We start from the raw sequence: 27,684 nt of genomic DNA, 5'->3' as shown, positions 1-27,684 counted from the left end.
TACATTTCGCTAATAATTTGTTTTCTGTTAAGCGGCGTTCTCGTGCTCGTTTGCAAGAGCAATAGATTCCATTCCTCAAATATGTGAATTTCTTATTGAAATATTTAGGTGTTAATTATCATTTGGTAACGAGAAGCATAACCTATAGGATTTAACCACACAGCCGCTAAATCAACTTTGCGAACTATTATATAACTAAACAAATACTTTGCGTTTCTGTAACTGATAAATAACACTGCAAAAATATTTCACTACCAGTCAGTGGAGTATATTTGCAAAAGCAAGGAGTGAGAGCGAGTAAAACCGCTGAATGGCAAAAAAAATGAAATTATACTTTTCTTACTGCAAGCGAAAAAGTAAACTATCTAATAAGAATTGTATTAATTATTGTTTGCCTATAAGTGATGTTATAGCAATCAAAGGTCTGCACGTACCTATCAATTCACTACTACTGAAACTCTAGTACAATAAAATAATAAACTTAAGGTAGATATACACATATTACGTGCTATTTTGAAGATAGCTGCAAGTTAGTTTTTTTCAGTTTTATGTTTACACAGTGGGTCTTTTTCGCACATTACGTCAACTTTTCTTTGGTGTTACCTATTACGTCCACATGAGTAACTTATGTCCTGATAATTATTTCACGCTACTTATAAATTTTGTATGCAACAGTTAATTTTTATGCTCATTTATATATAATTTTATAGGAAAACCAAGTAAGGAAGGGCTAAAATTATACTACATTTTATACTCTCGCAATTTATTTATTTAATTTTATTAATAATACGCAATTTGACCTATACATACACATACCTACATATTCGTCATATATATGGTATTAGGTCCATTGAAAGTTGGAAACCCTAATATTAGGTTTTTGGGAGCTGGCATTTTTGAAACAGAGTCATATTATTAGAAGAAAAATATTCCTTATAAATTTCTTGAAAATATCTGAAGGACTTACCTATATTTTCTGTAAAAAAAATATCAGAAGCACTGAGGTCCTCATGTTTGATATATGGGGCCTTAAAAACTTATGTTTCGATTTCGGCGATTTTTAGAAAGGGTGTACCACACTATATATGTAGTATTTATGCAAAGTTCTGTTCCGATATCTTCACTAGTGCTTAGTTTACATATTGTATAGTAAACAATTCAGATCGACTTCAAAATTCTGGTATATAGAAAGTAGGCGTGGTTGTGAACCGATTTGGCCTATTTTCACAACATATCATTAGGATGCTAGGAAAAAATCCACATAAAATTGTGTATACCAATTTGGGTGGAGCCCTTCTGTACCTTCTTTGTGATGAATCTGTTGTTTTCCCTAGCTAAATTAAAGCATTTTTAGTGGTTTTCAACATAACTTTTGTAGGGGAGGTGGGCGTCGTTATAATCCGATATCCTCCATTTATGGACCGTATAAGGTAGTACCTAAAAGAAACGACTCTAGAGAGTTTGGTTAATATAGCTTTAGTAGCTTACAAGATATATACAAATAACCTATTTTGGGCCGGAGCCACGCCCACTTTCCCAAAAAAATTACTTCCGGTTATGTCCCTTCCTAGTGAGATCCTTTGTACGAAATTTTTCTTTTATAACTTTATTTATGACTTAGTTATGGCACTTTATATGTTTCCGGTTTTCGCTATTTTGTGGGCTTGGCAATGGTCTGATAGCGCCCATTTTCAATACCAACCTTCTCAGACTGCTAAGCATATGTGTGAAAAGTTTCATTAAGATATCTCAATTTTTACTTAAGTTATCGTGTTTAATGAGACGCGTTCAGTGTCGGTTTCAAAATAGTACTCGAATACACACACATAGTTGTGTTATACATGTACATATCTTAATCCTAATCTACTGTACATAACTGCATTATGTACACATAACTTAATCTTAAGTGTTCTCAACGGCGACAGCATAACAAAACAATCTCTTATCTGTTAGTTAGTTTAGAATCAATTGTGATCCTTTACAATAAGCAGTGTAATATTCGTATTGCAGTATTTGTATTGTACTACAATCTCTATTCAATATACTCGAACATGTATTTCTAGTGTTGTTAGAAATGGGCAATTGATAAATACATTTCTATGTTTAGCGATAATGCACATAAATATTCATAATATGATATCTGTATATGTATAGTTTACAAAAATATCTTATCTATAACTGTAGCCGTTAAGAACTGTTCAGAAATCTGAACATACTGCCCGCGTTGAAGTGTTTACATTTCAAAATAATTCAAGAATTTATACATCTTGGGCATTTTAATTACAATATGTAGAAGATTGGCGGGTCGAACTCGTAATTGTTTTTCTTATATGTATATGTTATTGTTTTAAGTTTACTATATTTCATGAATGTAATTTTGATTTAGTTTTATTAATAATTAACTTCTAAATATATATCCTCCTACCGGATATACGTGCCTTGCTGCATTGCAAATGCGTCGGAGGGCTATTGCGATTATAATTCCACCAACAATCAGCAGTCCATTATGCTGCCATTCTCAATCCAATGGAAAACCCCAAGTGGTAGTTGGTCTCGGAATGTCTGGTATCTTAAATGTTTGAATAGATCCTTTTAATTGAATATGCTTAAGGGGAGGAAGGTGTGTAGTACGGTTAGTTGCTGGTATTTCAAATTTAATTAGTGAGTTCTTTAATATGTATGCCCAACGTTTTACGTTTTTAGTTTGCAATTGCTAAAATGTTTGCTAAAATGCAATTGGTATCTAGTTTGATGATACCTTGTTTATCCAACGTGATGGTTTTCTCACTACCATTACAGTTTGTTTTGGCAGTGAAAATATCCATGTATTAGGTGAATATAGCTGTAACCAAAATTCTTGCAACGGCATAAGGTTGACTTCGCAGTTAAGTGGTATGCCTGTTTTATTTGTCAGTAATGACATCTCACAAGCTTGCATATGCCCTATGTTAAAGATAGGATGCACTTGTGGACATATTGTCATTCGTTCCATACGTTGACATCTGTACAACATCTCGTCGTTCCTACCATAAAAAATAGTTTTATTTGCATTAAAGAGAATATGACGATTTGTTTCCTTAATGCTCACGAAGTATCCGTCGTGTTGTGGGGTATGGGTATATTGTATACATTTGGAGATCCGATTTCGTAACTAAAGGAATTTTTATATTAAACGATATAAAATCTTTAGTAACTTTGGCTGTTGTGGTGGCTACATGTCCAAGTTCGAAGGGATCGGTAACGTCTTCCACTGAAGATTGGTTTCTTAGCAAGTCCAGCAAGTAATTTTCGTTCTTTTTAGCGTTCTCTATTTTTGCCATTAGAACATCAGCGTGCTCTTCATCCATTAGACCAAACATGGAATAATATAACGACCCTATAAAGGGTAACACTGACCTAGCCTTCCGCTGCATCCTCCTCCCCGTGAACGCGATGATATCATGTAGTTGTTCAATATTTGCGTATTTATTGTGCAGCTGTTGGATCATTGCGTTTACTTCTTCCTCTTCACATATGGTGGAGTTCTTAAAATATTTTATTGAATTTGATATTTGTTGCCTTTCAGACGTGTATTGAAATAGATCAATGTGGACAATTATATCCCACGCTGATCTAGTCAATCCAACAGATCCTCTTTTTTTCGAGAAATGCTCCAGGATTATTCTTAAAATATTCTATACTTAAACATTTTACACAAGGTAAAATTATAAGAAAACTTAATAATGTTAATATAAAATGTTTGTTTTTAATTCGAGTCGAGCGCCTTTTTTCATTATCACCTATCTCTATTTTATCATTAGTTATTTTTTCTTCTTCGGTAGGAAAAGGACAAACATTGTGTATCGCTCTTTTCGATGTACCATTGCTTGTCCTTACATCTACCATTCGACATTTTCCATCTTGGCCTAAAATGACGTTTTCAATGCGTCCTCTTCTCCACTGTAATGGTGGAATTTAAGAAGTACCAATGTACCAGTTTTAATATTTTCAAATGGAACCTGCCATTTATTTCTTTTTTGAAGTTCAGTTGAATATTCATTGGACCATCGTATCCAAAATTCTTTCGAATTCTTTTCTACCGATTTCCAGTGGTCCCTTAACCCATGATAACTTTGATTTTTATTAGTGTCAATAATAGTTGATAGAGGTTCTCCTATCAAAAAATGGCTCGGTGTTAAAACCAGTAGATCATTTGGGTTATTTGATAATGGTGTAATAGGTCTCGAATTAAGTACAGCTTCAATTTGTGTCATGAGTTTGGACATTTCTTCAAAAGTCATCACTCCTTCAACTACACCGAAAAAATGTTTTTTAACTGATTTAACCGCTGCTTCCCATAGTCCTCCTACATGTGGAGATCTTGCTGGTATATTTATCCACGTAATTTCCCTTTGATTGCAAAATTCTGATAGCTCTGCTTTATGAGAGTCTTTTTGAAATAATTTAAAAACTTCGCCAAGGCTTTTGGCTGCTCCAATAAAATTGGTTCCATTATCTGAATATATTTTGTTTGGGCAACTTCGCCTAGAAATAAATCTTTTTAACGCACCTATAAATGCTGCTGAAGTTAAATCTGATACGACTTCTAAGTGTATTGCTTTCGTAGAGAAACATACAAAAACACTGACATAAGCTTTATCAGCCTTTTTCCACGTATTTTATGATGTATCCAAATTGGGCCAAGGAAGTCCATTCCTACATTAAAAAATGGACGAGTTCCTGTTAGTCTATCTTGGGGTAAGTTTCCCATTAACAGATGTAGTGGACGAGGGTTTGCTTTAAAGCATCTGTAACATTTGTTTACAATCTTGCTTGCTAATTGTCTACCTCTTAAAATCCAAAACTTTTGCCTAGTTATTGCAAGTAACCCTTGTGGGCCAATGTGTAGATGCTTGAGATGTATATGATTATTAATAATCGAACGATTTCATTTTCATAAGGGAGAAGTATAGGATGCTTAGTATCCTCTGAAAGCTTACTACATTGAATCCTACCTCCTACTCTTATAATATTATTGCCGTCTACAATTGGGGCTAAAGTGACTAATTTGGAATTTTTTGGAAGTTGTTTATTATATTTAATTAGTTTTAGTTCCAAGTCAAAATATTTTTTTTGTATCTCACGAACTATGAAATTTAGTGCTTGCCGTTTATAGAAAATTCTATTCATTAATGGCTTTTTTCTGATAATATCTAAAAATTTAAATATATTAGCTAAAACACTTTGTAGAAATTCAAAACTATTTTTATGGTTTATATGAAATAGAATTGTTTGTTCTTCGGCTAAAACCATAACTATTTCGACATTTTTATTTCTGGAATAACTAAATTATCAAGATTAACCTTTCGTTCGATTTTATAATTATTTGTATTCAATATTTCCGGTCCTTTAAACCACAACTTGTTGTTGATGAGCTCACTTGGTAACACTCCTCTAGAAATTATGTCCGCCGGATTGTCCTTGGAGCAGATATGCCTCCAATTCTTGGTGTTGGTGTTGGTTTATATGAAACTGACCCTGTTTGGTACAAAAATCTGTAAGCGTCCAGGATCGAGCTGTAGCCAATTTAATACTATTGTGGAGTCTGTATAAAAGTAAATATTACATTTAAATTTAAAACTTTCTAAAATTTTATGTGTTAATTCTACTAAGAGTACAACCGCACATAGTTCCAGGCGCGGTAATGTTATTATCTTTGTTGGCGCGACTCGTGATTTAGCTGCAAATATGTTTATATAACTTTCACCTGTTGCGTTTACAGATTTTGCATAAACTACTGCCCCATATGCTTTCATCGAAGCATCACAAAATCCGTGAAGCTCAATATTTACTGGTTTATTGCACAGAATTCGCCTGGATATCCGTACTTGATTAAACAATGGGAGTTCGTCTTTGATTTTTAACCAAGTGTTCCCTGTGGCGGCTTTTCATCGCATTCAACTTTTTCCACATCTCTTGCTATAAAATTTTTTAAGTAACTGTGACGGGATTCACCAACCCTAGTGGATCGAATAATTTGGAAACGTCTGAAAGAATGGTTCTTTTGGTAATCTTGTCGTTACACTTCCAATTACAAGTTATACGAAGATGATCATCGAATTTTACATCACTGCTAATATCTCTGTTTAAATCGATTTGATTTTCCCTGTCTTTAAGAGGGATATTTTTTAAAAGTTCAATGTTATTAGAACACCATTTTCTAAGGTTGAATCCATATTTTTTTGAAACTAATTTTATATTGCCCTGAATTAACTTGACATCATCTAGATTATCTCCTCCTGTCATAAGATCATCCATGTAGAAATCTACATTAATAATCTCCGCTACTTCTGGGTAATCATTTCTTTCCTTCTCTGCAATTTTCTGTAAACATTTAACTGCTTAATAGGGCGCTGCTGTTGTACCATACGTAACCGTCTTAAGAGTGTACATTCGCAATTGTTCGTTATCTTAATCACGCCAGTAAATTAGTTGATATTTTTCATCTTCTGGGCGAATCCATATTTGTCTAAACATTTTTTCTATGTCTGCTGTGAATACATACCTATGTTTTCTAAACCGCAGTAAAATGTTAAATAAAGTTTCTTCTGTGGTGTTATTAATACATCTATCTTCAACTGATTCTATTTCCCAGAATTTTTTAAGCTGACTGTCTACTGTTTTTCATCTAAATGTGTCAAAACACCACAGTGGGCTGATTTGGGGCTAATATTAGTTGATCCATATATCAGCCATCCAAACACAATATTTTGAAGTTTGTAATTTACATTTTCAATTACTAGTTTTTCTTCTTTTAGTAAATCAAAGAATATGTCCGCGCCTAAAGGTAAATCAATCTTACCTGGAACACCAAATGAAGGGTCTGCGAGTTTTATATCTTCTGGTATTTTTTGAATATTAATATGTTCAGTTGGGACATGTGACACAATCTTTTGTACCACAACGGTATCTAAATTTGTCTCAAATGGATTAACAATTGATTTTAATTGAAGATTAACTCTTTCATTAGTATTGGTTCTGTTTTTTCCAACTTCTTCAATAGTCATAGACTCTTTTCTGGAGTGAAGTTTTAATTTATTCTTTAGTTCTTTTGTAATTAGGTGAACTTGAGACCCGCTATCTAATAAGGCACGTGCCTTTATAATTTTTCCATTACGACCTTTTATACCAACAATTGCTGTTGTTAACAAGACATATTTATACTTCTTCTTTAAACTTTTACTTTCCTTCTTTTTAATTAACATGATTTTTGCTTGAGAACATTTTTGTTTGTCTTTGTGAAGCCATAGATGATGGTTTCCTTGACATGTCAGACAATTTTCGCTTTTGCAATCTTTAATATTATATCCTGATTTAAGACATTTCGTACATAATTTATTTTTCATTGATATATCCCATTTCTCTTGAGTAAAGAGAGTATTAAAATTATAACAATAAAATATATTATGTAAATTATTACATCCCATTATGCATTTAGAACCTGCATTTTGAAATTTTGGTGATGTTTTTGAAACTGTTGCTGCTTCTAGTGCATTCCCTTCATGATTCAGAAACGATTGTAATGAATTTAAAGTCGGTATTTCCTTAAGGTTTTTAAGGGAATTTTCATACCGAAGTCTTAAATTGTTGTCCAATTTTTGTACAAGCGTATAGCATAATAAGGCTTGTAACAAATTTTCTGAAGACAAACTGAGACTTTCCAATGCTTGTGTACTTTCAGAAATTTTCGTACACTAAAAGCAGTCTCAGTCACTACTGGTGCATCTAAAATTTGTCTGAAATAATTATTAGCAAGTAACCTTTTATTGGTAAATTTTTCATTAAGAAGGTTCCAAGCAGCAGAAAAATTCGTCGAGGTTGAAGGCATATTTGCAATACAACTTGCAGCCGATCCTCTCAGTTTTGTTTTTAAAATGCACATTTTATATGTGTCTGAAACATTTTGAGAAACTACGAGTTGCTCAAACAATTCTTTGAAAGTTTGGCATTGAGCGTATTCTCCCGAAAAAATGGGAATGTCAACTGGAGGCAACGAAACATTTACAGCATTATTTTTGCTTTGGAATTTTGATTTTAGTTTGTAAAATCTATTTCTTGTATGTATGTGATTGGCGTTGCAACCGTTTAGCCGGTTATAGCCGAATCGACGATAGTGCGCCACCTCTCTCTCTCCTTCGCAGTTCGGCGCCAGTTGGAGATCCCAAGTGTAACCAGGTCGCTCTCCACCTGGTCCCTCCAACGGAGTGGAGGCCTTCCCCTTCCTCGGCTACCTCCGGCGGGTACTGCATCGAACACTTTCAGGGCTGGAGTGCTTTCGTCCATTCGGACAACATGACCTAGCCAGCGTAGCCGCTGTCTTTTTATTCGCTGAACTATGTCAATGTCGTCGTATAACTCGTACATCTCATCGTTCCATCGTCTGCGGTATTCGCCGTTGCCAATGTTCTGAGGACCATAAATCTTGCGCAAAATTTTCCTCTCGAAAACTCCTAGTGTCGTCTCATCTGATGTTGACATCGTCCAAGCTTCTGCACCGTAAAGCAGGACGGGAATGATAAGCGACTTGTAGAGCTTGATTTTGGTTCGTCGAGAGAGGACTTTACTGTTCAATTGCCTACTCAGTCCAAAGTAGCACCTGTTGGCAAGAGTTATTCTGCGCTGGATTTCGAGGCTGGCATTGTTCGTGTTGTTGATGCTGGTTCCCAGGTATACGAAATTATCTACGACCTCGAAGTTATGACTGTCAACAGTGACGTGGGAGCCAAGACGCGAATGCGCTGACTGTTTGTTTGATGACAGGAGATATTTCGTCTTGTCCTCATTCACCTCCAGACCCATTCGCTTCGCCTCCTTATCCATGCGGGAAAAAGTAGAACAAACGGCGCGGATGTTGCTTCCGATGATATCAATATCATCGGCGTACGCCAGGAGCTGTACACTCTTGTAGAAGATTGTACCTTCTCGGTTTAGTTCTGCAGCTCTTATAATTTTCTCCAGCATCAGGTTAAAGAAGTCGCACGATAGTGAGTCACCTTGTCTGAAACCTCGTTTGGTATCGAACGGCTCGGAGAGGTCCTTCCCAATCATGACGGAGCTTTTGGTGTTGCTCAACGTCAACTTACACAGCCGTATTAGCTTTGCGGGGATACCAAATTCAGACATCGCGGCATAAAGGCAGCTCCTTTTCGTGCTGTCGAAAGCAGCTTTAAAATCGACAAAAAGGTGGTGTGTGTCGATCCTCTTTTCACGGGTCTTCTCCAAGATTTGGCGCATGGTGAATATCTGGTCGGTTGTCGATTTTCCAGGTCTAAAGCCACACTGATAAGGTCCAATCAGTTTGTTGACGGTGGGCTTTAGTCTTTCACACAGTACGCTCGATAGAACCTTGTATGCGATATTTAGAAGGCTGATACCACGGTAATTGGCGCAGATTGTGGGATCTCCCTTTTTATGGATTGGGCAGAGCACACTGAGATTCCTATCGTCAGGCATGCTTTCTTCCGACCATATTCTGCAAAGAAGCTGATGCATGCACCTTATCAGTTCTTCGCCGCCGTATTTGAATAGTTCTGCCGGTAATCTATCGGCCCCCGCTGCTTTGTTGTTCTTCAAGCAGGTAATTGCTATTCGAATTTCTTCATGGTCGGGTAATGGAACATCTGTTCCATCGTCATCGATTTGGGGATCGGGTTCGCCATCTCCTGGTGTTGTACTCTCACCGCCATTCAGCAGGTCGGAGAAGTGTTCCCTCCATAATCCCAGTATGCCCTGGACATCGGTTACCAGATTACCACCTTGGTCTCTACATGAGGATGCTCCGGTCTTGAAACCTTCGTTAAGTCGCTTCATTTTTTCATAAAATTTTCGAGCATTCCCTCTGTCTGCCAGCTTCTCAAGCTCTTCGTACTCACGCATTTCGGCCTCTTTCTTTTTTTGTCTGCAGATGCGTCTCGCTTCCCTCTTCAGCTCTCGGTATCTATCCCATCCCGCACGTGTTGTGGTCGTTTGCAACGTTGCGAGGTAGGCAGTCTGTTTTCTCTCCGCTGCGAGACGGCACTTCTCATCGTACCAGCTTGTTTTTTGTCGTTGCCGAAAACCAATTGTTTCGGCTGCAGCGGTACGCAGTGAGTTTGAGATGCCGTTCCACAGTTCCCTTATACCGAGATGCTGATGAGTGCTCTCAGAGAGCAGGAGTGCAAGTCGAGTAGAGTATTTCGTGGCTGTCTGTTGCGATTGCAGCTTTTCGACGTCGAACCTTCCTTGTGTTTGTAGACGGGCGTTCTTTGCTGCACAGAGGCGGGTGCGTATCTTCGCTGCGACCAGATAATGGTCCGAGTCTATATTTGGTCCTCGGAGCGTACGCACGTCTAAAACACAGGAGACATGTCTTCCGTCTATCACAACGTGATCGATTTGGTTCCGCGTGTTTCGATCAGGAGACAGCCAAGTAGCTTGATGTATTTTCTTATGCTGGAATCTGGTACTACAGACGACCATATTTCGGGCCCCAGCGAAGTCGATCAGCCTCAGGCCGTTTGGCGATGTTTCGTCATGGAGGCTGAATTTTCCGACTGTTGTGCCAAAGACACCTTCTTTACCCACCCTGGCGTTAAAATCACCAAGCACGACTTTTACATCGTGGCGGGGGCAGCGCTCATAGGTGCGTTCTAGGCGCTCATAGAAAGCATCTTTGGTCACATCGTCCTTCTCTTCCGTTGGGGCGTGGGCGCAAATCAGCGATATGTTGAAGAACCTCGCTTTGATGCGGATTGTGGCTAGACGTTCATCCACCGGGGTGAATGCCAGGACTCTGCGACGGAGTCTCTCGCCCACCACAAATCCAACACCAAATTTGCGCTCCTTTATATGGCCGCTGTAGTAGATGTCACAAGGACCCACCTTCTACCGTCCTTGTCCCGTCCATCGCACTTCTTGGATGGCGGTGATGTCAGCCTTAAGTCGTATGAGGACATCAACCAGTTGGGCAGAGGCACCTTCCCAATTAAGGGTCCGGACATTCCAGGTGCATGCCCTTATATCATTATCCTTAAAACGTTTGCAGGGGTCGTCATCAAAAGGGGGGTGTCTCATCCGAGGCTTTCGTAGATTTTTCATTGGGGGGTGTTTTTATGTGGTGGGTCCCAAACCCTACGCACAACCGCATAAGCGGGCTTCGCCTTCTCACTTTAGCTCGCCTTCAAACGGATGTCTGTTGGCTACCCAGAGGATACTTGGTCTAAAACCGGAAGTCGTGAGCTGCTTGAACCATGTGGAGAAGAATCGTTTCTGGCCCAAGTGAGTGACAATCAAAAACTTTCCTCACTTGCGTGAACTTCTACACATGATCCCATCCTCTATTTCTTAATTCATAGAATTTACTAGTAATGTTTTCATCCTCGTGTTGGCTTATAAATTCAAGCACTGTATCAATGCTATCTAGAGAGCCTATTTCGTTTATTTCGCAGTCTTCAATATTCTTTTCTAATTCTATTAGTAAGAATTGAAGCCTGCGAACTAAATCAGGATTTGAAAAAGATTCCATTTTCCTGGGAGCACTATTGTCTCGAACAATTTTTACCAATTCCGTTAATTTGGCATACGCTGTTAAATAAAGCGTGCCTAGCGTCCCTTCAACATCACTTTAGTTAGTTTTCTAGCATAGTTTTCTTTTTTATTTTTAGGATCGTTGGACAATACTAAATGGTTGCGTTGAAATTCCGACCGTTTTTTGTCCAAACTATCCTGGAGATTCGTTAAAATTATTAATTCTTCATTTAGATCCATACTCATGACTCTAAAATGAAGTTTCTGCAGTTCTTCTGCTAATTTTAGTTGATTCTCCATAATAATAAGAATATAAAAAGAGTTAATGGTATGTAATTAAATAAATTTATTAAAAAAATATAAAATTAGTTAATTAAACAATGTCTTACCTTACTTTGAAGATATATATATGTAAAGACGATTGTCACTATTTTTCAATTTTACTTAATATTTTAATTTTTTTTTTTTACTTCACAAACACAAACATTGTTTTTTTTTTTACTCGCGTGTTTGAGTCGGGGTCACCAAATTGTTTAATGAGACGCGTTCAGTTTCGGTTTCAAAATAGTAAGTAGTTTCAAAATAGATTGTCACTATTTTTTAATTTTGCTTAATTTTTTAATTTTTTTTTTACTTCACAAACACAAACATTGTTTTTTTTTACTCGCGTGTTTGAGTCGGGGTCACCAAATTGTTTAATGAGACGCGTTCAGTTTCGGTTTCAAAATAGTACTCGAGCTTTGGTTGCCCAGAGCTCCTTTATTTATAGAATATTCTTAGCCTAATTCATGTATTTAACACACAAACTTAGTTGTGTTATACATGTACATATCTTAATCCTAATCTACTGTACATAACTGCATTATGTACACATAACTTAATCTTAAGTGTTCTCAACGGCGACAGCATAACATAACAATCTCTTATCTGTTAGTTAGTTTAGGATCAATTGTGATCCTTTACAATAAGCAGTGTAATATTCGTATTGCAGTATTTGTATTGTACTACAATCTCTATCCAATATACCCGAACATGTATTTCTAGTGTTGTTAGAAATGGGCAATTGATAAATACATTTCTATGTTTAGCGATAATGCACATAAATATTCATAATATGATATCTGTATATGTATAGTTTACAAAAATATCTTATCTATAACTGTAGCCGTTAAGAACTGTTCAGAAATCTGAACATATCGCTTGCACGGACAGACGGACGGACAGGCATCCGGGTTTCAACTCCACTCGTCAAGCTGATCATTTATACATATATATATAACCCCATATCTAACTCTTTTATTTCTGTGTGACACAAACAACCATAATGTTAACAAAACTATAATACTCTCTTTAGCAACTTTGTTGCGAGAGTATAACAATGGTGGGCGTTATACATAAACTGATAACAAGAATGTCTCGTCTCGTTACCCTACAAGACGGAGCTAACTCATACACCACTACAAATGCAAAGTTTTTCAGCTTTTACCAACATATACGCAATAGTAACTTTTTGTAGTTAAATGGCAATCTCGGTAGTTAGAGTGGCAACATTCATTAACTAACTCTAATTTTTGTATGTATAAGAGAGAGATGCAGGTTAACGACAGCCTCCACACAGCCACTTGAACATAACTGTAAACAATATTGAATCTTTACACTTTGTACTTGTGCGGGATCGTAAATTAAAATCTTTGCTTATTTAAGAATTCGATATACTTTTTCCGTTCGCATTAGAATAATCCATTCTTATACAAACAATATTTGTAGACCTCACAAGAAGGCATAATAAAATTAAAACAGAACACTTAACGTTCTGCCTAAAAATGCTGAATATGATATTAATGTAAATTGACACTTTCTTTGTTTCCAACTCAGCTTCAATATGTAATAACCCTAAGTAAATAATAAGAAAATGTATAAATATTAGTAACTTGAAAATAAAGGATAGATTTTGTCTCCGGCAATCGTACCGATATGACGTATTTTATTTCTCTGCGCGTTTGCAGATAGAAAATTATATTTTTTTATAAATTCCCGCGATACGGGAATTAATTGGCGCCCAACGTGGGGCCACGAAAAACAAAATATCCTTAGGAAAGGATACGTGATCGTGGTCATTAAATTGAACTCACACATAAAAGATCCTTATAAAGGACAAATAACGAAAAAATAAAATCCTTGTGAGAAAAGTAATAAATATGCAAAAAAAGCATAACAATAAAAGTGAGAAAAATTAAAAATTAAAAAGTTAAAACCAAAACGTGCTATATCACGTAAACTAACTAAATCTTTAATATAACACGGGTCGTGCCGCGTAAACAAAAAATAATAATTAATGTTAAAATAAAATATATTTTAAATAAAAAGTACCGATAAAAAAAAAAAAAAAAAAAAAAAAAAAAAAAAAACACTAAAAACAACGTGAGAAGTGCAGGACAACATTGGAGAAAACAATTATACTCAGAAGACAACATTGAAGAAAACAATTATACTCAGAGGACAACATTGGAGAAAAGACAACGTGGGAAGTTCCGGAAAATTTATAGAAAACAGTAAGATTAATAACATTAAAATTATATATATATATATTTATGGGGAACACCCAAATTAAACCTAAGTATATTAGATTATACTACTGCAAAAATTGCGGTGGGGATCACAAAGAGAAAAAGTGCCCCAGAAAAAAATAAAACATAATTTATGGTTTGTACAACCAATAATAAAATAAAATAAAGCTGCGATTCACCACCTTCGGGGGGACCCTCCAGCTTATAACAAATAAAAAACTCTGCGATTCACCACCTTCGGGGGGACCCTCCAGAGAATCATAAAAATGTTTAAAGTCTATACGACTAATTATATAAAATTTGTTTTAAAGAAATGACTGACTCGGACGCCCTACCCGATCATCTGAATTACGACTTAATAAACAAAATAGTAGACAATTTAAACGATTACGGAAATAAAGAGAATACAGAAGGTTTTGTTTTTAATTATTACTATCAACAAAAACAAAAGATAGATTGCATGAACAAAGTGTTCTCTTATATAGGGAAAAAGCCAAACGCCACATTAGAAGATTATTATAATAGGGATACGAGAGAAACTGAAACTATAGCTATGATACAGAGATCAAAAAGACCGCAATGATATAAAATTATATAAAAAATAAGTAAAAATATAAATTAAGGCTCGACCAGCCATATAACAAATTTAAAAGACCCTCATAACTTAGTTCAATTCTGCGAATCCTACAAAAAAGGACCCTCCAGAATAGAAGAGCATCTCTTCCTAGAAGAGATTATACAAATATAAAATAATAATAAAATTCTTTCTCTAAACTTTAGAAAAAATAATATTAATTAATCATGGCTAATGAGGCAGGATTAACGGTAGATCTAATTACGCGCCTGATTGCGGAAAGTAATATTACATTAAGGCAAGAAATAGACAGATTAAAAACTCAGGTTGAAATTGAATCACACAGAGTAACAGATTTTCAGACGGAAATAATAAATGACAATATTCAGTGTCATGAGTCACTGGATGTTATAAAATCCTTACCAGAATTTGCGGGAAGGATAAACGCTTATGTTAGCTGGCGAGAAGCAGCACATAACGCTATGAGCCTATATATAAGAGGTAGCCGAAAGTACTTCGCAGCCCTTACGATTATGCGTAACAAAATTACACTAGAAGCAAATGACACATTAACCAACCATGGTACTGTGTTAAATTTTGACGCAATAATCGCGCGTCTCGACTTTGCATATTCGGACAAACGTCCAATACATATCATAGAACAGGAAATGAGTGTTCTACGACAAGGCTCAATGACAGTCATTGAATATTATAATTTAGTCAACAAAAAACTAACGTTGATGACTAATAAAACCATTATGACTTATGGAGGGGCCGCACCAATAACAAAAGAATTGAATAAAAAGAATAGAGACCAGGCTCTTAGAATCTTTATAACTGGACTTAACGCTCCATTAAGAGATATTATATTTTCCCTCTGTCCGGAAGATTTGCCAGATGCATTGGCCAAAGCTCAGGAATTAGAGTCCAATAATCAGAGAGCTCGATTTGCACAAAATTTTGCAAATGAAAGGACAAGAGTAAAACAGTTATATCCAAGTAATAATTTACGATTTCCTCAAAGGAACAACATGCCAAAACCAGAACCAATGGACATAGATCCATCTATGTCTAGATTATACCGAAGGGAAACTTACCAAAAGCCCCAACAAAGCAATAACCATAAATACCAAAATTTTGGAAAACCATTAGCCAGTACAAGCCATCAAGCCAATATGGACCAATCAAACAGGTATATTTCAAATAAAAACAACCAAGGAATAAAACGACCAAGGGAAAGCAATTATAGCTTTCGCCCACAAGAAAAAACCCAAAAAATAAACAACATGAATGAGAGTCATTTTTTAGACAAGGAGGGGATGAACTCCCCTATCTAAAACTCTACGACTCAAAAATAAAGAAAAGTTTAAAAGCTCTAGTCGATACAGGAGCAACCTCTTGCTACATTAAGCCTGGGGTTTATAATAACAAAAACGAACTAGCCATTTATAAACGGATAAAAACCGTGAACGGCTATTCCATAATAAAGTATTATCATATAATAACCATATTTGGGGTCGAAGGAATTTTCTACGAAATAGAAGGTTTAGAATCGGATCTCCTTTTGGGATACAATTTCCTTAAAAAAATTGAGGCACTTATCGATGTGCCCAATGGGAAAATAAATTATATGGAAAAAAATAATAATAAAAATGAAGCAAACAGTATGAACATTTATTTTGAAAATAAAAATGGAGAAAATATAAAAGTCAAGGAACAAAAAGTTTCCGCTCAACCAACCGATAAAAATATTGGTATAAATAAAAAAGGTAAGGAACATAAAGATTCCGTAAAACTAGCCGAAGCAATTACCGGCAATATTATATTAAAAAAATTTTTTTTGGGACAAAAAGATCCTAAAACGCCAGCTGAAGATTTATACCAGCAGAATGAAAATAATAAATATACAAAAAATATTGTGGAACGAAGAAGTTCTACAACGCCAGTCGATGTATTTACCGACAATATAGAAAAGGAAAACTATCTAAACAAAATTATTTTAGAGGAAAAATTCTCTAAAGCGCCAGCCGATGAATTTACCGGCAACATGAACGATAACTATTCAATATTGGGTGAAAGTGGCTCAGAAATGAATGGTGATAATGACAATTATTATTCGGAAAATAATTCCGAAAGTTCAAACAATGAAAATCAAGATGAAGAATTGAGAGATCTTAAAACACATATAAAAGAAAAAATTGCTCACATGCATTCAAGAATTAATACAAACTTTCCCTTTATGACAAAAGTAAAAGCGGAAATAAGAATGAAGAATGAGGATCCGATATGGAGCAGACAATATCCATATCCCTTATCTGTAAATTCATTTATTAATGAAGAAATAAAAAAATTGATTAATGAAAATATCATAAGACCGAGTAAAAGTCCGTATAATTCACCTATTTGGGTGGTACCAAAAAAGGGTACAAATGAGAATGGAACACCAAAACTTAGAATGGTAATTGATTACAAAAAGCTAAATGAGCATACAATTTCCGATCGTTATCCTATTCCGGATACTAACGTAATATTGTCTAATTTAGGCAAAGCAAAATATTTTTCAAGCATCGATCTAGAATCAGGATTTCATCAAATTTTAATGTCAAAGAATGATATTGAGAAAACAGCCTTTTCCGTTAATAATGGGAAATATGAATTTTTGAGAATGCCTTTTTTTTTAAAAAATGCTCCTAGAATTTTTCAGAGAGCAATGGATGACATATTGCGAGAACATATTGGAAAAATTTGTCACGTTTATATGGATGATATAATTATTTTTTCAAAAAATATAACTCAACACTTAAAGGATTTGGAAACAATTACAGAAATTTTAAAAAATGCTAATATGAAAATTTCATTAGAAAAATCAAAATTTTTCGCGATAGAAATAGAGTTTTTGGGTTATGTAGTAGCTAAAAATGTTATCAAAACAGACCCAAATAAAATAAAATTAATATTAAATTATCCAATACCAAGAAACTTGCGGGAATTAAGAGGTTTCTTAGGGCTTGCAGGATATTATCGTAAATTTGTTAAAGACTATGCAGCGATAGCCAAACCTTTGACAAAATACCTATCGGGAGAAAATGGTAGGATTTCTAAAAATAAATCAAAAAAATTTGAAATAACTCTAGATGACGAAGGAATATCTGCATTAAATAAATTAAAGAATCATTTGGCTTCAGAAATGGAATTAACACAACCTGATTACTCAAAAATATTTGTATTAACTACCGATGCATCTAACTTTGCAATGGGTGCGGTACTATCACAAGGAGGTAAACCAATTACCTTCATCTCAAAAACTCTTAATAAAACTGAAAGAAATTACGCAACTAATGAGAAGGAGCTTTATGCCATTGTTTGGGCACTAAAAAATCTACGAAATTACCTCTACGGTGTAACCAATTTGGAAATACATACTGATCATCAACCATTAACATTTGCTTTATCACCCCGTAACCCGAATCCAAAAATGAAAAGATGGCACGCAATTATAGAAGAATTCTCTCCTAAATTTGTATACCAAACCGGTAAAACCAATGTAGTAGCAGACGCACTTTCCCGCCTTCAATTAAACCACTTAACAAACGAATCGGAAGATTCAGAACACTCAGCACAGAGTAGTGAAAACAATCAAATAAAGGAAACACAAAAACCATTAAATCAGTTTAAACAGCAAATTGTACTAAGTAAAAATAGGTTCACGATTCATGAGTTAATCGAAACATTTGGGAATAAAAGGCATTTAATAGAGTATGATACAATAGAAAATTTAATGACGATTTTGAAAGAATATATTAAACCAAAGTTAGTGACGGCGATTCACTGCACTGTTGAAGACTTGCACGAAATCCAAGAAGCTCTAAAACAAACCTTTCAAAACAAATTTGTATTTACCAAACTTTTTCCAATGGATATTATTAATAGAGAAGATCAGTCCGGATTAATCGAACAAACCCATAATAGAGCTCATCGAAGCTATAATGAAAATCTTAAACAAATAGAGAAATTGTATTATTGGCCCGAAATGAGGAAAAGAATGAAAGAATACATTCGAAATTGTATGATATGCAATAAAAATAAATATGATCGCCATCCTAAGAAAATACCAATAGGTAAAGAACCAATTCCAGAGAAAGAAGGAGAACAGCTTCACTTAGACATTTTTTACGCACAAAAACTAAAATTTATCACATGTGTAGACGCCTATTCAAAATTTTTAATATTGAAGCATATAGAAGACAAGTCAAATATCGAAGAAAAGGTTTTAGAATTACTACAAACCTTCACAGATGTAAAACAAATTACTTTAGATAATGAACCAAGCTTTACCACACCAACATTTAAATCCTTAATGCAAAGGTTAAATATTGAAATTTACTTTTGTGATCCACGTCATAGCACAACTAATGGACAAGTTGAAAGAGTTCATTCAACTATAATTGAAATAGCCAGATGTATAAAAGAAGAATACAATATTGTCAGTAATTTAGAAACAGTACTTAGAGCAGCGCAACAATACAATAAAACAATACATTCAGTAACGAAATTTAAACCAAATGAAGTACTTTATAATAAGGTAAGCCATGAAAATTTACCAACCACTTTAAAGCAAGCACAAGAAAAAATGCTAATGTCTCATAATAAACATAGGACAGATAAGCAATATCATCCTGGACAAATTATTTATGAAAAAATAATAGGAGAAAGAAATAAATTAGAACCTAGGTATAAGAAACAACAAGTTAAAGAAAACTTGGGAAATAAGATAATAATAAATAATAGAAATAGAATTATACATAAAGATAACATAAAATCATAATTATTTATAGGTTTTCAAAATGATCCTTTCAATTTTCACATTATTAATTGGCTTAACGACAGCTGATATCATAGATTATACCCGACAGGACTACGTACTTATTGAAAATGGAGACGTTTCCATTTATGAAGAATATGGAGATATATTTCACATCATTAATTTAACAATCTTTGAAAATATAATAGCAGAGGAAAAAAGAAGTTTTTATAACAATATGAAGTATAGAATAGATAATAATGATAATTTAGAAATTACCACTCAAGAAACAGAATCAGAAATATTGTTAATTGAAACTTTATTAGGACAGTTAAAACAAAACCATATTAGACAAAAAAGAGGAATAAATGAATTAGGTACACTTTGGAAATGGATAGCAGGAACTCCAGACCATGACGATTTCATAAAAATAAATGATAGATTAAATGATCTAACAATAAATAACAATAAACAATTTACTACAAATTCAGAAATTTTTAAAGTAATAACAGAATTAACTGATACAATAAATAATATTAAAGGTGATAACACAGCCAGAAAAATCAAAAGAAGAAGAAATCAATACATTATACATGAACTACAAAATATAATAAATACAATAACATTTGGGAAAATAGGAATTTTAAATCCAACAATTTTACATTTTGATGAATTAAAAAATATAACATATTACCAACATGGTACAATGACCATTACAGACTTAATGGACATTTCAAAATTTAAAATAGCACAAAAAGGAGATATAATTATACTTTATATCAAATACCCTAAAATAGAATTAACATGTAAATACTATGATGTAAGAGCCATAGCTCAATTAGATGGTAAGCTTATAATTGATCAGAACATAACGTATTGTAATAATAATTTTTTTAATATACAAAATTGTAAAACTGAAATTACAAAAACATATTGCAAATTAAATTAAAAAAGTACATGTTTATCAGAAATATTAAATAAAAAACAAGGAAAATGTAAAAAATTAAAAGAGAAAAATTTGAAAATAGAAGAAATAAAACCAGGAGCAATATTAATCTCAGGAAAAAATATTGTAGACAATCAAACATTAAATGGAACATATTTAATAACATTTGAAAATAATACAGTGATTAATAATTTAAACTTATGAAAATATAGAAACAAAAATCTGGAATTATTTTAAAAACAACCATATCAATAATTTTGAAATTTTAGAATATATTGAAACAACTAATAAACTGTTAAAATTAGATAATATAAACATTTTAGCAGAACGGAATAAGGATATCAAAGTCTATTCATATTTTTGGTACATCATTTTAATCTTGGGAATACTTTTCATAATTTACATAATATTAAAATTAAAAAAATCTCGCGAAATTCCCAAACCAATAGAAAATGTGCAACTACAAGAAGTCACATATAATGCTCTTTTAGATCAAATATATAAATTAACTCAAAATAATAGTGAATCGGGGACGATTCATCTTAGGAAGGGGGGAGTTAACGACAGCCTCCACACAGCCACTTGAACATAACTGTAAACAATATTGAATCTTTACACTTTGTACTTGTGCGGGATCGTAAATTAAAATCTTTGCTTATTTAAGAATTCGATATACTTTTTCCGTTCGCATTAGAATAATCCATTCTTATACAAACAATATTTGTAGACCTCACAAGAAGGCATAATAAAATTAAAACAGAACACTTAACGTTCTGCCTAAAAATGCTGAATATGATATTAATGTAAATTGACACTTTCTTTGTTTCCAACTCAGCTTCAATATGTAATAACCCTAAGTAAATAATAAGAAAATGTATAAATATTAGTAACTTGAAAATAAAGGATAGATTTTGTCTCCGGCAATCGTACCGATATGACGTATTTTATTTCTCTGCGCGTTTGCAGATAGAAAATTATATTTTTTTATAAATTCCCGCGATACGGGAATTAATTTGCACGTACTACAATGAACCGATCAAAATCTCCGCCATGGCCGCCATTCATATAAAAAGAAAATTTTAAGTAAGTGGATGTAAGTGCGTATTAATAATTTGTTACTGATATTATTTTATATATATTTAATTTTCTCTTTACAGAGCGGTACTATTTTTGACTAGATGCTGCAGCCTATTTTAAGGAAATAACTGCAGAAAATGGCAAAGCAAGCTGCAACATGGTGCGTACATGCGAAACTAAAAATAGAAGCAGAACAAGGATTATGCTACTTTAAGCATATGGGTGAGTTGATAATATCAAACCTTATATATATACTAAACATAAAATCTCTTGTTAGAATATACTTTTATCTTTTTATTATCCTTTTCAGATATTTGCAAACTTAGGAGGAACAAGAAAAACAAGTAAGGAAAGGCTAAGTTCGGGTGTAACCGAACATTTTATACTCTCGCAATTTATTGAAGAAATTTTATTAAGATAACGCACAAATTTACCCATAAATTCGGCATAAAGTTTAATAGAATAACGAAAATCGTCCTATATAGTGTATGAGGGCTGAGGTAATTCCTGAACCGATTTCATTCAATTTCACCAGCAAGGTACACTATATCCAATACTATACGCTCACTTAATTTTGCTAAGATATATCACATATTAACCAATACATATATGCGTAATACAGCCCACCGAATTTTTGAAAAACCTTTAATTAGGTATATGGGAGCGAGGGGATGATATTTTTGCAAAACCTATAATTATGTATATGGGAGCTAAGAGATGTTGTGACCCGATTTTAATAATTTTTGGAACAGAGACACACTATTGGAAGAAAACAATTTCCTCTTAATTACATTAAATTAGTTGAGATATTTACCCATATTTTCGGTTAAAATTTAACCTTAGGCGCTGAGTTCAACATGTTCGGTATCTGGGGCCTTGAAAAGTTATAGTCCGTTTTCGACAACTTTTTCGCAAGTGATGCCACAGATCATATACTGTATTTGTGTAAAGTTTTATTTCGCTATCATCATTGGTTCCTAATGTATATGTTATAAAGTGAAGGATTCAGATGGAATTCAAAAGTGAGTTATAAAGAAAGTAGTCGTGGTTGTGAACCGATTTCATCCATTTTCCACACATGTCATCAGGGTGTCAATAAAATATTATATACCGAATTTCATTGAAATCTGTCGAGTAGTTCCTGAGATATGGTTTTTGACCCATAAAAGGGCGATGCCACGCCCATTTCCAATTTTGTAAAAAGATCTGTGTGCAGCTTCCTTCTGCTATCATTTCTGTGAAATTTTGTGTTTCTGACGTTTCTCGTTAGTGAGTTAACGCACTTTTAGTCATTTTTAACCTAACCTTTGTACAGGAGGTGGGCGTGGTTATTATCCGATTTCTTTCATTTTTGGACTGTATAAGGAAACGGCGAAAAGAAATGACTGCAGAAAGTTTGGTTTATATAGCATTATTGGTTTGCAAGATATATATAAAAAACCTATTTGGGGGCGGGGTCACGCCCACTTTTCCAAAAAAATTACATTCAAATATGCCCCTCCCTAATGCGATCCTATGTTCCAAATTTTATTTTCATAACTTTATTTATGGCTTAGTTATAGCTCTTTATGTGTTTTTGGTTATCGCCATTTTGTGGGCGTGGCAGTGGTCCGATTCCGCCCATTTTCGAACTTAACCTTCTTATGGTGCCAAGGAACACGTGTTCCATGTTTCATTAAGATAATTTTTACTCAAGTTACAGCTTGCACGGACGGACAGACGGACGGACGGACAGACAGACATCCGGATTTGAACTTTACTCGTTACCCTGATCACTTTGGTATATATAACCCTATATCTAACTCGTTTAGTTTTAGGACTTACAAACAACCGTTAGGTGAACAAAACTATAATACTCTCTTTAGCAACTTTTGTTGCGAGATTATAAAAATTAAAGCTTAAGCTGAATACCATTGGTGGCTACAATGACAAGTCTGAAAGCACTAATAATGTTGAGGAATACAATTTGGAAACATGTTCGTGGGAGAGCATGCCTGCATTGCCACAGCACTTACGGGGCATGAATGCGGCGCTATTGAATGAAAGCATCTACGTTTTGGGAGGTTGTGTGCACAATGCAGCTGCGCAATTGGGCACTGTGTATAGGTATGTGGAAATTTTGTAAATGAACAAATAAATTAATTAATTACGTAATAAATCTATTATTTTATTAAATAATGAATTAATAAATAATAATAATTTATCATTTAGGTTAGACAATAACGGCACAGAGTGGCAGCAGGTCGACAATTTGTTGAAACCCCGTTTTGAAGCAAACGTCACGGTAATTGAGGATAAAATATACGTTTTTGGTGGCTTGTCAGCTGCAGGAACACCACTTGCCGATTGTGAATGCTATGACGCAGTGAGCAATACTTGGACACAATGTGCTGATATGCTGGAACCACGCGGTAATGTTGGTGTAAGTACTAACATTTAACGCTAAACATACACAAGTTCGAATAAATTATTATGCTCTACCTTTTCCAGTTGACAATAGCAAAGGGGCATATTTATGTGTTAGGCGGTACAAAAAGTGTTGGTGGCGTTTGTGTGCAATCTTATGATCCATTCAAAAATGTGTGGACAAAGGTTTGTTACTGGTAAACACAACTTTATTGTTTAATATTAATAAATTTACTTTCAGATTTCTCCAATGAATATTGAACGTAGCAACACATGTGGCTTATATCTAAACGAACGCATTCTAGCCATTGGCGGTCTGGCAAATTCAAAGGATAATTAACAGAGCTCTAAAAACAACATTGAGGCGCCGAAGTTGTTCATCTTGCTTCTGATTTGATTAAGGAGACATTATTAGGCTGAACTTACAATTTAACATTTTCAATATTGTGATTGTTAACTTATAAATTTTGAACGTAATAATATTATTTATTATTATTAATTTAGATGTAAAATAATGTTAAATTAGCATCTATATACAACTGAATGTACAAATATTTGTGACAATCGCAGTGAAATTTAATTTGTATTGTATAACAACACAAAAAATCAATACTTTAAACTTTTGAGAAATTGTAAATTATAAAAATTTAATATTTAATACTAACTTTGTATGTAAAATATGTAAATTTTGTTAATGTATAAATGATAGCCTCAAATTTACTTTCTACTGAAATGTTAATATTTAAAAATTAATCCATAATAATTATTAAAAATGTAAAATACCATACTAATTTATAAATGTAAATACCATTAAATAAATAAAATAAAAAAAATTCAATTTTTCATTTTTAAACGGAAAAGTATGTGACCTATAGAATGAAGGCCAATGAACCAAATTTAAGTAACGAAACGGTGACCAAACAAATGACCAATACCTGTTCAGGGTTACCCTGAAAAAGATAAATCGAACAGTCTCCACTGATAGATCGCTGATTAAAAAAAAACTACTACAGAGTGATATATGCTTTTCCAAAACAAAGAAAAATTAGAGAATTAGAATCAATGAGAGATAGCGAGCAAGATAATCACACCGACATAAAAGAGGAGAAATGGTAACTTTTTTCCTGCTGCTAGAATAAAAGAGACGAAAAAAATAATACAAGCTTTCTTTACTGGTAACCAATATTCCATAAGATAAGTAACTCTACTCGTCTTGCAGGGTAATAATTATTGTGGATGGCAATGTGCTATTTTCAATTAAATGGCAACTACTGGTAATGTATTATTCTCTCTTAATAGGCAACAATGCGTTGCAATACCGAATTAATATAAATAGATGCAATTTATCTTCATATGATTGCCAGAGATATTTCTATAAAGTTCTTTTGGTCGATTTGGATTACGATAGCAATGGGTACTAATACAGGTACCTTTTACACGCGTTTATTTAACCCGGACGTTAAACGAGAATGAAATTCCTTTCAGGTTGCCACACACTCACTCTGTTTTAATACCACTCTCTTTCAGAACTTGAAAGCTATCTGGCTTTCAATTTTTGCGAGCAAGAAGTGTTTCAAGTTGATGATCAAGAAATGATCAGTTGAGTCCAGAGTTCTCCAATTTTCAAATTACAAGTATTAAAAATTTAAAATAAATAACGAATAAAGCTGAAAAAAGTGAATTATTCACTTTTACGAAAATGTACACAAACAATGCATTTTATGGAACAAGAATCTTCCGACGTATCTACAGATTGATTTAAAAATAAAGACCTATTGATCCAATTTGGCGATAAATGGAAGCAGTTTCCTTGATGACGGCTTCTCTGTAACAATAATTGAATATCAAGTTGCCTGCAGCCTACGTCATCACTTGAAAGCAAGTTCTTTCCCATGTAACGGCAGCGTAAGAGTCAAATACACTTGCAGACTTGTATGCATACCGGGTCCGAAGTCGGTTCCCTATACACTTATGCGAGAAGTTGTTCATACATCATTTCGTTGCAATCTTTGAATTGAGCAGACGTTGTGGCATCGGATGATGAAATTGTGGCGCTGCTTGTAATTCAGGGATGCGCTCAAATTGGAAAACAAAAAAACGAGCAACGCTTTTATAAAGATTTTTACTCAATTCTCTCCTGTAGAAGTTTCATATGCCTTTAAATGTTGTTTTATTTAAATTCTTATTTAAAAATTTAGAAAACTCAGCCGTTGGTACTTCATCTCTTCATATACGATGATGTGTCAAAAAAGACTTTTGTCGTGGACATTATAACTCATTATTAAAATCAATAAACTAAAAATATTTCGACATTGAATGGATAACTCAAGTTAATGATCGAAGGAAAAAAAATTAAAACTAAAATTGTCGACATATTTAGGCTCAAAAAATAGTTCTAATAAAAAAATATATGTATATAGAACCCTTGGTAAAATTTGGAGTGCAGACCAGGCTTTACACGATGCTACGGTATGTCATACATGAAATGTAGTACAGACGAGTCTGCAAGTGTATTTGCCGCTTTAAGTGCTGAACACAAAGACGGCGACACGACACGACGTAGCGACGGCTGATCACAAATGTCGCTTTGAAGCCAGCGTCTTGAACATTTTGAAGACGGCAGCGACATATCAAACAGCAACTTCATTGTTGCCGTACTAAAACCTTTCATTTCAATAAAATTTACATTTTTGGTTTAAAGTAAAATTATTTGTGCAAAAAATGTAAAAATGGTCGATTTATTTGTTTTAAATAATCGATTGTTATTATAAATGATATGTCAAAGTTATTTTACGTTTCTGCTGGCAAAATAACGTCGTAACTTTGGATAATTTTGCATTTCACAAATTAGTGGCAGCTGTACAGCGGCCATTGTTGTCGGCAAAATTAGAAACATTTCTAATTTGGCGACAGCGAAGACTTCAACCCTTTTGTCGTGAAGTCGTGCTGTTGTCAGAAAATCTGTGCCCAAAAGAACGCGTGTATTTTAATATTTGACAGCTGTCGCTCGTCGCTTGTCGTCTTCTATGTGTTCAGCACATTAGTCGTAAAAGGCTGACATTATTTTAAACAAAGCATTGAATTGGAAATTGGAATTGCGATTATAATCAAAATAAAAGATGGCAGCTCCGGAATTGCTAGCATGTTATCGTCACTCGAACATTCTGGCAACTACGAATATCGATGTCTAGATAGATCTGGCAAGTTATCGATTTCGATTGTCAATTCTAGTTTGTTCTGGTGCCATTTTCGTTACAATACTAAATTGCATAACGACCACCACCAGTTTCAGCGCTGAATCTTGTATTATAATGCTCTATCACAGAGTCCCAGACATATCCAAAAAGAGAAAATAGCATACATTTGAAGTTAAGTAGCACAATGACTTTAAATTTTGCAAAATATGCACAGTAATCTTAAAGTAAAAGAATTGCCTCTTGCTTGAAAGACTATGTTTTGCAACTTTGCGTAAAAATAAAACCAATAAAATATGTATGTATGTATGTAATTGGCGTTCAACCGTTTAGCCGGTTATAGCCGAATCGATGAGAGCGCGCCACTCCTCTCTTTCCTTCGCAGTTTGGCGTCAGTTAGAGATTCCAAGTGTAACCAGGTCGCTCTCCACCTGGTCCCTCCAACGAAGTGGAGGCCTTCCCCTTCCTCGGCTTCCTCCGGCGGGTACTGCATCGAACACTTTCAGGGCTGGAGTGTTTTCGTCCATTCGGACAACATGACCTAGCCAGCGTAGCCGCTGTCTTTTTATTCGCTG

At 34.2% G+C, this 27,684-nt stretch overlaps 1 protein-coding gene across 1 annotated transcript; it reads left to right on the top strand.

Annotated features, from left to right (window-relative positions):
* The first annotated feature begins 350 nt into the window (after window positions 1–350).
* LOC128922943 (kelch-like protein 5) lies at window positions 351–24,611 on the top strand. The gene is made up of 6 exons (XM_054235373.1): window positions 351–486; window positions 21,590–21,731; window positions 21,820–23,615; window positions 23,721–23,931; window positions 24,000–24,101; window positions 24,157–24,611. The coding sequence occupies exons 3-6, from the start codon at window positions 23,500–23,502 to the stop codon at window positions 24,253–24,255; spliced, it is 528 nt and encodes a 175-aa protein (XP_054091348.1). The 5' UTR covers window positions 351–486; window positions 21,590–21,731; window positions 21,820–23,499; the 3' UTR covers window positions 24,256–24,611.
* The last annotated feature ends 3,073 nt before the right edge of the window (window positions 24,612–27,684 follow it).

The sequence above is a fragment of the Zeugodacus cucurbitae genome, chromosome X, assembly GCF_028554725.1.
Source record: "Zeugodacus cucurbitae isolate PBARC_wt_2022May chromosome X, idZeuCucr1.2, whole genome shotgun sequence".
Taxonomy (NCBI): Eukaryota; Metazoa; Arthropoda; class Insecta; order Diptera; family Tephritidae; genus Zeugodacus; species Zeugodacus cucurbitae.
This window is presented reverse-complemented; position numbering and strand designations above follow the sequence as displayed.